Source organism: Topomyia yanbarensis, chromosome 1 (assembly GCF_030247195.1).
Source record: "Topomyia yanbarensis strain Yona2022 chromosome 1, ASM3024719v1, whole genome shotgun sequence".
Lineage (NCBI taxonomy): Eukaryota > Metazoa > Arthropoda > Insecta > Diptera > Culicidae > Topomyia > Topomyia yanbarensis.
The window spans coordinates 79,165,935-79,183,502 of NC_080670.1; the positions used below are offsets into that span (position 1 = coordinate 79,165,935).

The 17,568-nt window shown below is 36.6% G+C and overlaps 1 protein-coding gene across 1 annotated transcript in view; it reads left to right on the plus strand.

The window, feature by feature from the left end:
• The window catches only part of LOC131678002 (beta-galactosidase-like), a 275,223-nt gene extending 258,758 nt beyond the window's left edge, over nucleotides 1-16,465 (plus strand). The window contains exons 5-7 of the mRNA XM_058958109.1: nucleotides 15,701-15,832; nucleotides 15,914-16,165; nucleotides 16,226-16,465. Coding sequence (XP_058814092.1) covers nucleotides 15,701-15,832; nucleotides 15,914-16,165; nucleotides 16,226-16,414 — 573 coding nt within the window. The 3' untranslated portion in view covers nucleotides 16,415-16,465. The remainder of the gene's footprint in view (nucleotides 1-15,700; nucleotides 15,833-15,913; nucleotides 16,166-16,225) is intronic.
• Nucleotides 16,466-17,568: the final 1,103 nt, after the last annotated feature.

The following is a 17,568-nucleotide window of genomic DNA, read 5'->3' on the forward strand; positions in this document are numbered from 1 at the left end:
ATATATATATATATATATATATATATATATATATATATATGCTGTTACGACGACATCGCCTTAACAGAGACGTGGGTCGACAACCGTACTCTGTCTCGCCAGGTCTTTGGTTCAACATTCGATGTCTACCGCTGTGACCGCAATGCCCTCAACAGCCACAAGACATCAGGTGGTGGTGTGCTTATCGCCGTTCACCATGGTATAAAAACCCCGAGTGATCAACTATGACCGGTGGGCGTTTACGTTTAGTTGCAGAAGGCTTTTGTTACACCAGAGGTAAAACATAAATATTTCTTCCTGTAATATCTTTATGTTTTGTTCGTTCCCAATTTCTAAAAACAGCTTCATGTCGTCGGCAAAGATAAGAACTTTTATGTTTTTGAGAATGAATGATATGTCGTTTACGAATAAAATGAACAGAACAGGGCCTAGCTGGGAGCCTTGAGGAACTCCTGATGTGACTTGAATGGGATTCGATTTATTACCTTTAAATCTAACTATTTGTTGACGGTTAATTAAATATGATTCGAGCCATTTGAGAAGACCTGGTTCAATTCATAATTTTTCCAGTTCGAATAATAGCAATGGTATGTCGATACGATCAAATACCTTGCTAAAGTCTGTGTAAAGAGCTTCAATGTAGTTTCCATTCTCCATTGCAATCAATGAGTAGTTGACGAATTCTAGTAAATTCTAGTAATTCTAATAGGATCGGTGCGACACCGATAGCTTGGTGTCGATTGAATGCATACGTCACGGCTTGATGCTAGCAGAAAGGGAGAAGAATGATCGCATGGTCGTTCTAGGCGAGGATTTGTGAAGATTTTTTTTGCCGGCGTCGGCGGTAAAACATGATGATGAGTTATGTTCTACCATAGACCATGCGGTAGACTTGGGTGAAACGCCCAACTCCTACTCTGCAGAAGGCAAAAAATTCTTCACATTTCCTTTCGATCATGCCCATATGAGCCTGCCTAGTTCTAGTTTTCCGTTCTAAGTTTATAACTGATTCGCTCTAGAATACCTATCCGTCTTTCAATTTCATTGCTTTCGTTTCTCTTAGTCTCAAATTTGCCGAAAATAGCCAACAAAATCGATACAGTAGAACCTTGCGGCAATTAAAACATAGTAACAATTCTAGTAAATTTGTATTAGTTGAACGTCCTTCGTAAATCGTAAATCGATTGCCTTGTACGCAGCGCACCTGGGTACGAGTCCCGACCCCGCACATAGGGTTAGAAATTTTCCCTAAGAGATTTTTCTAACCCGAAGAGGCGAATGACCTTAAGGTTAAAACCTCTATAATTGAAACAAAAAAAACGTCCTTTGAAGAGCCCATGCTGCATGTAAGTAATTCTATTTTTGATTTGATTGAATAGTTTTTGGTTAACGATTGCTTCAAAGACTTTAGGCATACATGATATAATGGCAATTCCTCGGTAGTTATATATGTCAGATTTTTTGCCACTTTTAAAAATGGGTACCAGGTACGAGCTATTCCATAAATTGGGGAAATACCAGATTCAAGCGACATGTTAAAAAGCCAAAACAGAGGAGCTGTGAGTTCCAACGCTAAGTTCTTTATAAATATGGGTGGAATCCCGTCAGGTCCAGAACCTTTGGAGGCATCTAGTTTGTTTAGAGCCTCCATAATATCTTGCACACTGACATGATTGACGCCAATGTCTGTAGTGAATTCTGGGAAGAAACGGAAATATTCGCGTTCACGATCTTCTTCAGAAAATGTGGTATAGATGTCTTGAAAGAAGGTTGCGAAAAGATGGCAGATTTGTTCCGAGTTGACACCGACATTTTCTTTAAGTTTTATTTTTGAAGGGAAGTTTTCCGATTTTAAATTATTTTTAACATGATTAAAGAAATTTTTTGGGCAAGATTTTATTTGAAGTTCGGTTTTTGAGTTATATCAAATTCTATATTAATGGATAGGTTTAGTTAATCGCAAATGTCCAAATAGTTAAATAAGTTCCTTTCATTTCTGATTTTGACGTAGGACTACGTCTTTGTTTTCGATATGGGGGTGCACTCTGCAAATTCTACAAAAATGGTATGTAACGAAAAGTGGTCCAATTTTAAACGCATATAATTCAGCCATCTCACGATAAATTTTCAAATTTTTTGCACAAATCGCCCCGAAATACTTCTAAGAATAGATTCCAATAGATAAACCCAAAGATTTTTGATATCATAGCAATAAAAAATTAAATAATATACAACCTTGTCAAAATATGGCGCATTTACACACAGAAGACAGCGCTTCCCAAGCCCTGTACGACGGATTGGTGTACCTAGCGCGCAACGCTTCTAAGAATGACGTCATCATCGACTATTTAAAGAACGGACTTGGCCAGACACGCTCAGTTCCCTGTTGAACGGCTGGTGAAGCAGATCACTGCGCTGTGTTTTTTACAGCCAGTGTAGCTGAGCTAGAAGTTCGTTACACTGGCTGTGGAGGGACGCTACTCTGTGTCGTCCAACTGGCGACCGCTCCAACTGCTTCCTAAATTCCGCTGTAATGTTGCCAGTAAATTGTTGGTTTAACTAGCACATGTATTTGCTATTTGCGCTTGAAATTAAGTAATATAGTGGTAGTAATAAGCTTTCCATTTTGGTTTAAACGCAAGGGCAGTTTTTAAAACAGGATTTGATTAATTAGTTTAGCTCATCTAAGCAATTTTATCAATTCTGTAAATTAAAAGGATTTTACGGAACTTGGTGAATTTGGCCCCACTTGCAACTGGTATAATCAACCTGCACAAAGTGTTGCATAACGCAGGGCTGTTTTTTGGAACAAAAAACATCTACATCTACAAACTTGGGGTTATCCATGGGTGTTTGAACTTTTAGGATCTGTTTGAGAGCAACTAGAAAGCTTGTTCTATACATGAGATGTGATTATATTGTCTAAAATTTGATTTTTCTTCACCGGTCTGGGTGTTTTTTCCTACTAAAAAAATAAATATTTTACATTAAGTAGTATAGTCCTACGTCTACAGTTCGTGCAACCCCATAGGGCTGCCCCTTGTAGTTTTTTTTTGCTTTTTGTGGGTATCTTGTTTACGATTTTTTAAATTTTTAATTTGATCGTTATACCAAACTGGATGTTTTGTGTTGCCTTGTCGCCTAATTTTTTTCAGTGGTACTTGTTCAACTATTATATCAAACAATTTTGTGTAAAAGACGTCTACTGAATTTTCGACACTTGCTTCATTTCTAAACAACGTTTGCCAATCTATATTGCTTAGTCTTTGTTTTATGTTGTCAAAATTTGCCAATTGAAATTGAAAGGTCTCTTCGTACTCGCAGTCATCGGGTCTTTTGTTATCATGTACAAATACATAAAACTCAATTGCTGTATGAAACGCTTCATTTTTCCATAGTGGAGTTAATGATTCGGTGATACAGAAGTTCTCAAGAATGTTTGTGAATAATGAATCTAAATAACAGTTTTACTGATTTCTAACATGATTAATTAGGTTGCTTTGCGTTGCGTTGCGAAGCACGGTGCTATTCGTAGATTGCATACTAACGATTATCATGTTGCCTATAGGTAGCTCAACTCATCTTGCTTGTGAGATAAATGATCGGGAATGAACTTTATCTCTTATGAGTTCAGTAAACCAATAGCATGAGAATCGTTATTGCCGGCCACGACCATCTTCACCGATACTTAGGATAGGGTAGGAAATGTTGATGTAATACCTACTTAAGGAAGGCCCCCGACTCAGCGACGCTTCCATAGGTATTACGGAGTTGGATTGAAGGACAAGTACAGGTCTAGGATTCGCCACAAGCAGGCAATGCGACCACAAAATGAATATTTTTATGCGGTGGGATAGTTAATCTCCGAGTACACGTATACTCAAAGCAAAAATGTATTTAGTTATGATTTTTCTTGTGTTTAAACTCTGGATAGCCGGCCATCGAGAGTGATTTAGTTTCTCCCTAAACTACAGCAATTTCAACTCCAAACAGCCGGCCGTAGGAGTATTGCTAAAAGTGCGAGCTAGTCTGATATCAATATTCGTTTGAGAATTGGGCAGTAAGAGCACAAGATAAGAGTATTTTTAATATGCACTTTTAAATAAAGCCACAACTTAGTCTTTTCTCATATCGAGTCATAGCCCCCGCGGGCTGTACCTACCTCCAACCTCTAAGGCAAAGTTTCGCCGGACCAGCGATCGCGATCTACTTTCAAATATCCAGTGTATGCACATATATACACACATGCACACATGTATGCATGCCTGCATACATACATATGAAAAGCCGCATGTATACATGTATACATACACACTCATGCACACATTCACACATATATATTCGCACACACCTATGTGCACATATACTAGTATACGATAATAACGAACACTGAAGGGAAATATAAAGGACTGCCAACCCGATGCACGGGCCTGTTAGCAATAACGGAGCTTGCAATTAGGTTCATACAAACAGACGCGGCGAACCTTCTATACGCATTGACCCGTGTTCACAGGGGACCATTCATAAATTACGTAACGCTTTTAGGGGGAGAGGGGGGTTCGACAAGTTGTTACATATTGTGACATAGGGGGGAGGGGGAGTGAGCTAGATCGTTACGTAACATGTTTTCACCGAAGAAAAATTTTTTTTAAGAATTTGTTACGTAATAGGGGAGGGGGGATAAAGAAATTTGTGACAATTTGTTACATGGGGGGAGGGGGAGTCAATTTTGGGCAATATTTCTAACATGATTAATTAGGTTAAGTCCTAAACTTGCAGTTTTGTCAAATATGGCCTGCAGAGTTTCGTTATCCCCAACGACTGGAAGTAGGATGCTTTCATTTTGAGTGTCTGGAAAGAAGTCAATGCTTCGTTGATTGAAGTCACCATAAATATGAACTTTCACCTGATTCCCCTGATGAAGGCCACCCGAGTTTGTGATCCATCCGTTGATCTCACGATGCCTGAAACTGAAATAATTTTCTCTCCCTGCCATCTTTGTCTACCCTCCCTCCCCTGACTCTTATACGCAGAAGTAACACCCCTACCCCCCCCCCCCCCCCCAATATCATCACGAAGCATTTAGCTCTTCTTGTCTCTTCTAGTTTTAACTATTATATTATATAATCTCGTCGAAAATGCCCAACTCTACTACCCACAAAAATAACTATAATTACGAATCTTTACAAAATTCAATCATGTCCTCTAGTTATTCCTAGTTTTAAGTTAGTCGTAAAAAATTGTCCCCCTTAGTTAAACATTATTTGCTCCAATTATCTCACTGATAAAAATGTCAAACCATATTGCCACAAAAACTAAATGACCCCCCTAATCTTACGAAAATAATATTATCCCCTTGTGTAGATACATAAGATAGCTATAAAATCGCATTAGTTTCATTTAAAAAAAATCAATATGTAATCCCCTAGTTTTAAGCAATTTAAAATGTAAAACAAAACAAAATTGGCACCTTTAAGCTAACGCAACGTGCCTTATCAAATAAACGATTTGAATAAAAAAAATGAACTTTCACCTCTGGGGGGAGCCTGGTTATAATGTCTTCGGCAATAAGAAAAAAACTTTTCAAATGTATCTTTGCGGGCATTATTTGGGCGGAAGATGCAACATGTCCGTCTTACCCCCACCATATGTCCGTTTCACCCGCAGTCTGGAAAAAGTGCAGATATTTCTTCGTTTTCCATTTCTTTAAAAAATGATACTAATTGATTTTTGTAACATAATCCCTCTAGGCACTCGAAAGCCAACATATGGAGCTACAACATAGAGTAATACATGTTGACAAAGATATGCTCTTACTATGTTATATTTCAGTATATCCTTAATATGTCGGGCACTTACAAAGCAGAAGTCCAATGTACGTCCATTCTCGTTGGTGACATTATTAATTTACCGAAGAGTTGCGCTGCTGTAGTTGTCCAAAATACAACTTGTTTATAAGCGCAGATTTTTCGATATCCAGTCGTAGAAAACCATTGCTTGCCTGGCACCACGTCAAGCCCGGTAAGTTGAAGTCGCCCAGTATAACAATCAGGCTGGAATCACGAATTGTGTCAGTTGGAAAATACACAACACACAGGAACAGATTGCGATCGACAAGTTTCACTGATATCAAAACTTGCTCGGAGCTCGCCCACCGGTCATCGTTGATCACTCGGGGTTTTTATACCATGGCGAACGGCGATAAGCACACCACCACCTGATGTCTTGCGGCAGTTGAGGGCATTGCGGTCACAGCGGTAGACATCGAATGTTGAACCAAAGACCTGGCGAGACAGAGTACGGTTGTCGAACCACATCTCTGTTAAGGCGATATCGTCGTAACAGCATATATATATATACATATATATATATATATATATATATATATATATATATATATATATATATATATATATATATATATATATATATATATATATATATATATATATATATATATATATATATATATATATATATATATATATATATATGTATATATATATATGCTGTTACGACGATATCGCCTTAACAGAGATGTGGTTCGACAACCGTACTCTGTCTCGCCAGGTCTTTGGTTCAACATTCGATGTCTACCGCTGTGACCGCAATGCCCTCAACTGCCGCAAGACATCAGGTGGTGGTGTGCTTATCGCCGTTCGCCATGGTATAAAAACCCCGAGTGATCAACGATGACCGGTGGGCGAGCTCCGAGCAAGTTTTGATATCAGTGAAACTTGTCGATCGCAATCTGTTCCTGTGTGTTGTGTATTTTCCAACTGACACAATTCGTGATTCCAGCCTGATTGTTATACTGGGCGACTTCAACTTACCGGGCTTGACGTGGTGCCAGGCAAGCAATGGTTTTCTACGACTGGATATCGAAAAATCTGCGCTTATAAACAAGTTGTATTTTGGACAACTACAGCAGCGCAACTCTTCGGTAAATTAATAATGTCACCAACGAGAATGGACGTACATTGGACTTCTGCTTTGTAAGTGCCCGACATATTAAGGATATACTGAAATATAACATAGTAAGAGCATATCTTTGTCAACATGTATTACTCTATGTTGTAGCTCCATATGTTGGCTTTCGAGTGCCTAGAGGGATTATGTTACAAAAATCAATTAGTATCATTTTTTAAAGAAATGGAAAACGAAGAAATATCTGCACTTTTTCCAGACTGCGGGTGAAACGGACATATGGTGGGGGTAAGACGGACATGTTGCATCTTCCGCCCAAATAATGCCCGCAAAGATACATTTGAAAAGTTTTTTTCTTATTGCCGAAGACATTATAACCAGGCTCCCCCCAGAGGTGAAAGTTCATTTTTTTTATTCAAATCGTTTATTTGATAAGGCACGTTGCGTTAGCTTAAAGGTGCCAATTTTGTTTTGTTTTACATTTTAAATTGCTTAAAACTAGGGGATTACATATTGATTTTTTTTAAATGAAACTAATGCGATTTTATAGCTATCTTATGTATCTACACAAGGGGATAATATTATTTTCGTAAGATTAGGGGGGTCATTTAGTTTTTGTGGCAATATGGTTTGACATTTTTATCAGTGAGATAATTGGAGCAAATAATGTTTAACTAAGGGGGACAATTTTTTACGACTAACTTAAAACTAGGAATAACTAGAGGACATGATTGAATTTTGTAAAGATTCGTAATTATAGTTATTTTTGTGGGTAGTAGAGTTGGGCATTTTCGACGAGATTATATAATATAATAGTTAAAACTAGAAGAGACAAGAAGAGCTAAATGCTTCGTGATGATATTGGGGGGGGGGGGGGGGGGGGTAGGGGTGTTACTTCTGCGTATAAGAGTCAGGGGAGGGAGGGTAGACAAAGATGGCAGGGAGAGAAAATTATTTCAGTTTCAGGCATCGTGAGATCAACGGATGGATCACAAACTCGGGTGGCCTTCATCAGGGGAATCAGGTGAAAGTTCATATTTATGGTGACTTCAATCAACGAAGCATTGACTTCTTTCCAGACACTCAAAATGAAAGCATCCTACTTCCAGTCGTTGGGGATAACGAAACTCTGCAGGCCATATTTGACAAAACTGCAAGTTTAGGACTTAACCTAATTAATCATGTTAGAAATATTGCCCAAAATTGACTCCCCCTCCCCCCATGTAACAAATTGTCACAAATTTCTTTATCCCCCCTCCCCTATTACGTAACAAATTCTTAAAAAAAATTTTTCTTCGGTGAAAACATGTTACGTAACGATCTAGCTCACTCCCCCTCCCCCCTATGTCACAATATGTAACAACTTGTCGAACCCCCCTCTCCCCCTAAAAGCGTTACGTAATTTATGAATGGTCCCCTGTGAACACGGGTCAATGCGTATAGAAGGTTCGCCGCGTCTGTTTGTATGAACCTAATTGCAAGCTCCGTTATTGCTAACAGGCCCGTGCATCGGGTTGGCAGTCCTTTATATTTCCCTTCAGTGTTCGTTATTATCGTATACTAGTATATGTGCACATAGGTGTGTGCGAATATATATGTGTGAATGTGTGCATGAGTGTGTATGTATACATGTATACATGCGGCTTTTCATATGTATGTATGCAGGCATGCATACATGTGTGCATGTGTGTATATATGTGCATACACTGGATATTTGAAAGTAGATCGCGATCGCTGGTCCGGCGAAACTTTGCCTTAGAGGTTGGAGGTAGGTACAGCCCGCGGGGGCTATGACTCGATATGAGAAAAGACTAAGTTGTGGCTTTATTTAAAAGTGCATATTAAAAATACTCTTATCTTGTGCTCTTACTGCCCAATTCTCAAACGAATATTGATATCAGACTAGCTCGCACTTTTAGCAATACTCCTACGGCCGGCTGTTTGGAGTTGAAATTGCTGTAGTTTAGGGAGAAACTAAATCACTCTCGATGGCCGGCTATCCAGAGTTTAAACACAAGAAAAATCATAACTAAATACATTTTTGCTTTGAGTATACGTGTACTCGGAGATTAACTATCCCACCGCATAAAAATATTCATTTTGTGGTCGCATTGCCTGCTTGTGGCGAATCCTAGACCTGTACTTGTCCTTCAATCCAACTCCGTAATACCTATGGAAGCGTCGCTGAGTCGGGGGCCTTCCTTAAGTAGGTATTACATCAACATTTCCTACCCTATCCTAAGTATCGGTGAAGATGGTCGTGGCCGGCAATAACGATTCTCATGCTATTGGTTTACTGAACTCATAAGAGATAAAGTTCATTCCCGATCATTTATCTCACAAGCAAGATGAGTTGAGCTACCTATAGGCAACATGATAATCGTTAGTATGCAATCTACGAATAGCACCGTGCTTCGCAACGCAACGCAAAGCAACCTAATTAATCATGTTAGAAATCAGTAAAACTGTTATTTAGATTCATTATTCACAAACATTCTTGAGAACTTCTGTATCACCGAATCATTAACTCCACTATGGAAAAATGAAGCGTTTCATACAGCAATTGAGTTTTATGTATTTGTACATGATAACAAAAGACCCGATGACTGCGAGTACGAAGAGACCTTTCAATTTCAATTGGCAAATTTTGACAACATAAAACAAAGACTAAGCAATATAGATTGGCAAACGTTGTTTAGAAATGAAGCAAGTGTCGAAAATTCAGTAGACGTCTTTTACACAAAATTGTTTGATATAATAGTTGAACAAGTACCACTGAAAAAAATTAGGCGACAAGGCAACACAAAACATCCAGTTTGGTATAACGATCAAATTAAAAATTTAAAAAATCGTAAACAAGATACCCACAAAAAGCAAAAAAAAACTACAAGGGGCAGCCCTATGGGGTTGCACGAACTGTAGACGTAGGACTATACTACTTAATGTAAAATATTTATTTTTTTAGTAGGAAAAAACACCCAGACCGGTGAAGAAAAATCAAATTTTAGACAATATAATCACATCTCATGTATAGAACAAGCTTTCTAGTTGCTCTCAAACAGATCCTAAAAGTTCAAACACCCATGGATAACCCCAAGTTTGTAGATGTAGATGTTTTTTGTTCCAAAAAACAGCCCTGCGTTATGCAACACTTTGTGCAGGTTGATTATACCAGTTGCAAGTGGGGCCAAATTCACCAAGTTCCGTAAAATCCTTTTAATTTACAGAATTGATAAAATTGCTTAGATGAGCTAAACTAATTAATCAAATCCTGTTTTAAAAACTGCCCTTGCGTTTAAACCAAAATGGAAAGCTTATTACTACCACTATATTACTTAATTTCAAGCGCAAATAGCAAATACATGTGCTAGTTAAACCAACAATTTACTGGCAACATTACAGCGGAATTTAGGAAGCAGTTGGAGCGGTCGCCAGTTGGACGACACAGAGTAGCGTCCCTCCACAGCCAGTGTAACGAACTTCTAGCTCAGCTACACTGGCTGTAAAAAACACAGCGCAGTGATCTGCTTCACCAGCCGTTCAACAGGGAACTGAGCGTGTCTGGCCAAGTCCGTTCTTTAAATAGTCGATGATGACGTCATTCTTAGAAGCGTTGCGCGCTAGGTACACCAATCCGTCGTACAGGGCTTGGGAAGCGCTGTCTTCTGTGTGTAAATGCGCCATATTTTGACAAGGTTGTATATTATTTAATTTTTTATTGCTATGATATCAAAAATCTTTGGGTTTATCTATTGGAATCTATTCTTAGAAGTATTTCGGGGCGATTTGTGCAAAAAATTTGAAAATTTATCGTGAGATGGCTGAATTATATGCGTTTAAAATTGGACCACTTTTCGTTACATACCATTTTTGTAGAATTTGCAGAGTGCACCCCCATATCGAAAACAAAGACGTAGTCCTACGTCAAAATCAGAAATGAAAGGAACTTATTTAACTATTTGGACATTTGCGATTAACTAAACCTATCCATTAATATAGAATTTGATATAACTCAAAAACCGAACTTCAAATAAAATCTTGCCCAAAAAATTTCTTTAATCATGTTAAAAATAATTTAAAATCGGAAAACTTCCCTTCAAAAATAAAACTTAAAGAAAATGTCGGTGTCAACTCGGAACAAATCTGCCATCTTTTCGCAACCTTCTTTCAAGACATCTATACCACATTTTCTGAAGAAGATCGTGAACGCGAATATTTCCGTTTCTTCCCAGAATTCACTACAGACATTGGCGTCAATCATGTCAGTGTGCAAGATATTATGGAGGCTCTAAACAAACTAGATGCCTCCAAAGGTTCTGGACCTGACGGGATTCCACCCATATTTATAAAGAACTTAGCGTTGGAACTCACAGCTCCTCTGTTTTGGCTTTTTAACATGTCGCTTGAATCTGGTATTTCCCCAATTTATGGAATAGCTCGTACCTGGTACCCATTTTTAAAAGTGGCAAAAAATCTGACATATATAACTACCGAGGAATTGCCATTATATCATGTATGCCTAAAGTCTTTGAAGCAATCGTTAACCAAAAACTATTCAATCAAATCAAAAATAGAATTACTTACATGCAGCATGGGCTCTTCAAAGGACGTTTTTTTTGTTTCAATTATAGAGGTTTTAACCTTAAGGTCATTCGCCTCTTCGGGTTAGAAAAATCTCTTAGGGAAAATTTCTAACCCTATGTGCGGGGTCGGGACTCGTACCCAGGTGCGCTGCGTACAAGGCAATCGATTTACGATTTACGAAGGACGTTCAACTAATACAAATTTACTAGAATTGTTACTATGTTTTAATTGCCGCAAGGTTCTACTGTATCGATTTTGTTGGCTATTTTCGGCAAATTTGAGACTAAGAGAAACGAAAGCAATGAAATTGAAAGACGGATAGGTATTCTAGAGCGAATCAGTTATAAACTTAGAACGGAAAACTAGAACTAGGCAGGCTCATATGGGCATGATCGAAAGGAAATGTGAAGAATTTTTTGCCTTCTGCAGAGTAGGAGTTGGGCGTTTCACCCAAGTCTACCGCATGGTCTATGGTAGAACATAACTCATCATCATGTTTTACCGCCGACGCCGGCAAAAAAAATCTTCACAAATCCTCGCCTAGAACGACCATGCGATCATTCTTCTCCCTTTCTGCTAGCATCAAGCCGTGACGTATGCATTCAATCGACACCAAGCTATCGGTGTCGCACCGATCCTATTAGAATTACTAGAATTTACTAGAATTCGTCAACTACTCATTGATTGCAATGGAGAATGGAAACTACATTGAAGCTCTTTACACAGACTTTAGCAAGGTATTTGATCGTATCGACATACCATTGCTATTATTCGAACTGGAAAAATTATGAATTGAACCAGGTCTTCTCAAATGGCTCGAATCATATTTAATTAACCGTCAACAAATAGTTAGATTTAAAGGTAATAAATCGAATCCCATTCAAGTCACATCAGGAGTTCCTCAAGGCTCCCAGCTAGGCCCTGTTCTGTTCATTTTATTATATTATATATATATATATATATATATATATATATATATATATATATATATATATATATATATATATATATATATATATATATATATATATATATATATATATATATATATATATATATATATATATATATATATATATATATATATATATATATATATATATATATATATATATATATATATATATTTGTATTTGTATTTGTATAAAAAAGTCCAACTGACAATTTGTCTAAATGAACTAAACTAAACACAATTAAACTAGTGACAATACACGACGACGAAACTGCGAAGAATTCACGACGAAATCGAAAATTTCAGCAAACTCGTTGAAGCGACGACTCATTGCTAAAATCGGACTATTGGCAGCGTAGTTAGTGCTGCGCATTTCAGAATGCAGCAGGGCTCGTGGGCGAAGAAAACGGGTAGGCGCATAGAGGCTGATTTGCGCTAGTAGCTCCGGATCATCATATTCAGCCAGCAGAATCTTTGACACGAAAGTAGCCTGCGCTGCATGTCTCCGATGCGTTAAAGTATTAAGTCCTAAAAGACGACAACGGTCCTCGTACGGTGGCAGGTTTAACGGATCGTTCCACGGCAATCCACGTAACGCATATCGTATGAATTTACGCTGGACTGCTTCGATCCTAAGGCTAATAAATCACAGTAATCGATTGGCTTTGTCGATGGACGCAGAGACGTGATGAGTATACGTTAGATTTTCATCAAGAATGACTCCTAGATCCTTCACGTGGTCAACGCGTTGCAGTTGAGTTCCTGCGATGTTATAATTGAAGGTAAGCATATTTCTCGTTCGAAAATAGCTGATGACAAAACATTTTGCAACACTAAGGACCATCATGTTTCTTACACACCAGCTATAAAAGGTGTCGATAAGATGCTGTAGCTCACGGCAATCGGCTTCATTTCGTATAACAAGAAAAAAATTTAAGTCGTCGGCAAAAAACAGCTTTCCTCCACGCCTTAGAACGAAAACTGCATCCTTCACGAACAGTGAAAAAAGCAGTGGACCCAGCGTACTACCTTATATATATATATATATATATATATATATATATATATATATATATATATATATATATATATATATATATATATATATATATATATATATATATATATATATATATATATATATATATATATATATATATATATATATATATATATATATATATATATATATATATATATATATATATATATATATATATATATATACCACGTCAAGCCCGGTAAGTTGAAGTCGCCCAGTATAACAATCAGGCTGGAATCACGGATTGTGTCAGTTGGAAAATACACAACACACAGGAACAGATTGCGATCGGCAAGTTTCACTGATATCCAAACTTGCTCGGAGCTCGCCCACCGGTCATCGTTGATCACTCGGGGTTTTTATACCATGGCGAACGGCGATAAGCACACCACCACCTGATGTCTTGTGGCTGTTGAGGGCATTGCGGTCACAGCGGTAGACATCGAATGTTGAACCAAAGACCTGGCGAGACAGAATACGGTCTCTGTTAAGGCGATATCGTCGTAACAGCATATATATATATATATATATATATATATATATATATATATATATATATATATATATATATATATATATATATATATATATATATATATATATATATATATATATATATATATATATATATATATATATATATATATATATATATATATATATATATATATATATATATATATATATATATATATATATATATATATATATATATATATATATATATATATATATATATATATATATATATATATATATATATATATATATATATATATATATATATATATATATATATATATATATATATATATATATATATATATATATATATATATATATATATATATATATATATATATATATATATATATATATATATATATATATATATATATATATATATATATATATGTTCAATTCGAGGTAAAAAATAACGTTTTGGGGTTCGATTTAGAGTTGAAGCAAATGATGTATTTTCTAATATAGTTTTTATAGTTGTCATGAAGAGAGTTATACAATCAGTTCCAATGATCAGTCACAATCCATTATACAAAACTGGAAGGTTATATATTAAATGCATAATTGGTAACATCAGTTCCTCGATTACACAGAGCCAGAGTATGGGACCTGCACAAAATTGTCTACCATTTCCAGGTTCTAGAAATTCCGTATAGAGGCTCGGTTACATTATTAAAGTACATCCTGCAATCTACCGCATGTGAGACTTCAGCTAACTTGATGGTTCTCCACGCTTGACGGCTAGAATTTCGTTTCTACGGGCGAGACATTCATATAAGGATGAATCAATAGAATTAATCAAGACTGTCCGTCTTGCCTCACCAGTACACATATTTTTAAACATTTCTACTTATTCATACATAAATGAACTTACCTGTTATTTTCTACAAAGATGCACTTAGGAGTTACTTTATCGAAATAAAGGAAAATATCCGCGAAAATCAATAAACCTTAAAATCGGAAAATTGAAAATTACATCCGCACGAAACTGCACTACTGATTATCAATCTTTGCTTAAATTGTGCACGTTTAGCAGCATTCATGGCCTACTAAGTATTTCATAATTCAAGGTTATCCATAATGATAGGGTACACATACAATACAATTGAAGTTATGTTATATCTTTAAAATAACCATGTGTCCGTCTTTCCCCACCTGTCTGCCTTACCCACAGTTCCCCTATTCTTAACTAACTTATCGCCTGTCTTGAACCAAAACGAACAATTAGTACCGATCAACACCCTCCCTTGCAATCAACCGTTCTTAGACGATTAATATCTGCCAAACGAGCTGCATTTAAAAAATTCTCGAAGCATACACTTGCATAACGAAATCACTACTTTCAACTCAACCACGAATACAAACAGCAAAGCAGACGCGCCTTTTTAGACACCAGCAAAACGTCGAGCGTTAACTGATATCCAAGCTCAAGTCCTTCTGGAAGTATGTTAACGAGTAGCGAAAAGAATCCGCACAAAATGCATGCGTCTGAAATTCTCGATGTACAGTGGCAAGCAAAACTAGATACAAAATTTAAAATTGTTTATAAGTTTATTCTAGATTTTTAATTTCACCACACTGTTAAAACTTGTTTATTTTTTGTCGTCTGTATGATGAAAGATTATGAGGTATGAAAAAATCTTATTTTATGTAAGCACTTTCTTTTTTTTTAGTTCTACGTGGGAACACTGTCTAGGGAAAATGCAATCAGCAGCCTTCCAATTCCTGCAGGATGGGGTACAAAGTTATCGATTTTAGTCGAAAACCAAGGTCGCACCAATTTTGACGTTCTGGATGATTACAAAGTAAGCAAATTATACTGTAGACACGCTCACGAAGATTTGATTCTATGGACATGTTTTAACAGTTAATTCGGTACGTTTTAGGGAGTGCTTGGAAACGTTACAATTCAAACATATGATGAACCGTATTACTTGAAACTATCCAATTGGACAAATATAGGGTTTCCGTTTGAAAATTTCGACAAACTTAAACAATTAACTGATTCAGTTACTGAAGGTCAAGGTGTAAATGCTAGGGGAATGGCTATTCATGGTCCAGTTATTTTTAAAGGAATCTTGACTATCAACTCCAAGGAGATTTTTGATACATATATCAACATGACTGGATGGGGAAAAGTACAACTATGGGAACATTAGTGTAGAAGGTTCTAATTTACATAATTCTTCTCTTTTTAGGGTTTTATTTTCATTAATGGGTTTAATTTGGGACGGTACTGGCCTGCAGTTGGTCCTCAGATAACAACGTATCTACCAAAGGAATTGCTAAAGGATGGTGACAATGACATTATAATGGTGGAACTTCAAAGGGCTCCAAGTGATAGTAAAATCTGCTTTACAGATGCTGCAATATTAGACGAAGCCTAGTCAAATATTAATACAAAATGCTCCAAAATAAAACAAAATCTATTTTCTGCACGTCTATCTATTTTACTCAGTTCTTTATGAAAGCAATTCCATCAAGATTCATCTAAATATCTTTGAAATTGTAACCGGCCATCTTCGATTCAGACGAAACTCTGAAAAATTCACCATTATGGGAGACCAAGCATTTTCCACTTCCATACCATTTTGATTCAAAAACAATTTTTGCAAAGGATGTAGAAGTTCTGTATGCACCACTATTAAAAAATGTTGACCGCGAACCGTATTTTGTACAGCAAACTTTCAGAGAATCAGTTGCAGAGCATGAATCTTCTCGAAAAAACTTTTGCGTTGAAAAATAAAATGACAAGGAAACCCATTTTTTAACATCATCATGCAGCAAATCAAAACAATTAATTCGTGAAATAACGCTTATTTTTTGGTTAATCACGTTTCTCCATCGAGAACTTTTATCAATCAAATCAACATAGGACAACATTAGTGCTAGAAATTTCAAAGGCTAAACAATGGCGGAAAAATGGCCCATAAAATAGACATACAAACGAACTATTGTTAATGCTCTGTTAATAACATATCTAAAGTCTTCAATTAATGCATTTTGTAGGGAATACTGGATTTTCCTAAAGCGTTGTTGTATATGTTGTGCAAGGATAAAAAATTTGAATTTTTTTTTTTGAATCGGTTTGAAGTTTTTACTCTCAATAGCGTTGGCTTAAATTTCCAACGCGACTGAGAACTAAGCACTGAAATTTCAGCTCTTGATATCACGCTTCCTCTGAAGTGCATGCGTGCATAGTTCAAACTTTATTTCGATATCGACTTTTACTAAAAGTGACTTCCCAGTAGTACCTTTGATTTGAATTATTATCGCTAATCCTAATCCCAAAGAGCAAAAAACTCTCAAAACCCGTTAGGTAAATTCATCATCATTACAGTCGTGATTCGCTGGTTGGACACTTTTTAACTGGACCGCTTTTTGGTTGGACCTCCGCTAGTTGGACCGTTGTCCAACTAAAAAGTATCTGAACGCCAAAATCTCATGTCAAATTTACTTTGACAATCAATCTGACAATATTTAGAGATGTGAACAGATGCATTTACACTGCCAACATCTCCTTTGGAGAGTTTTTTAAAAT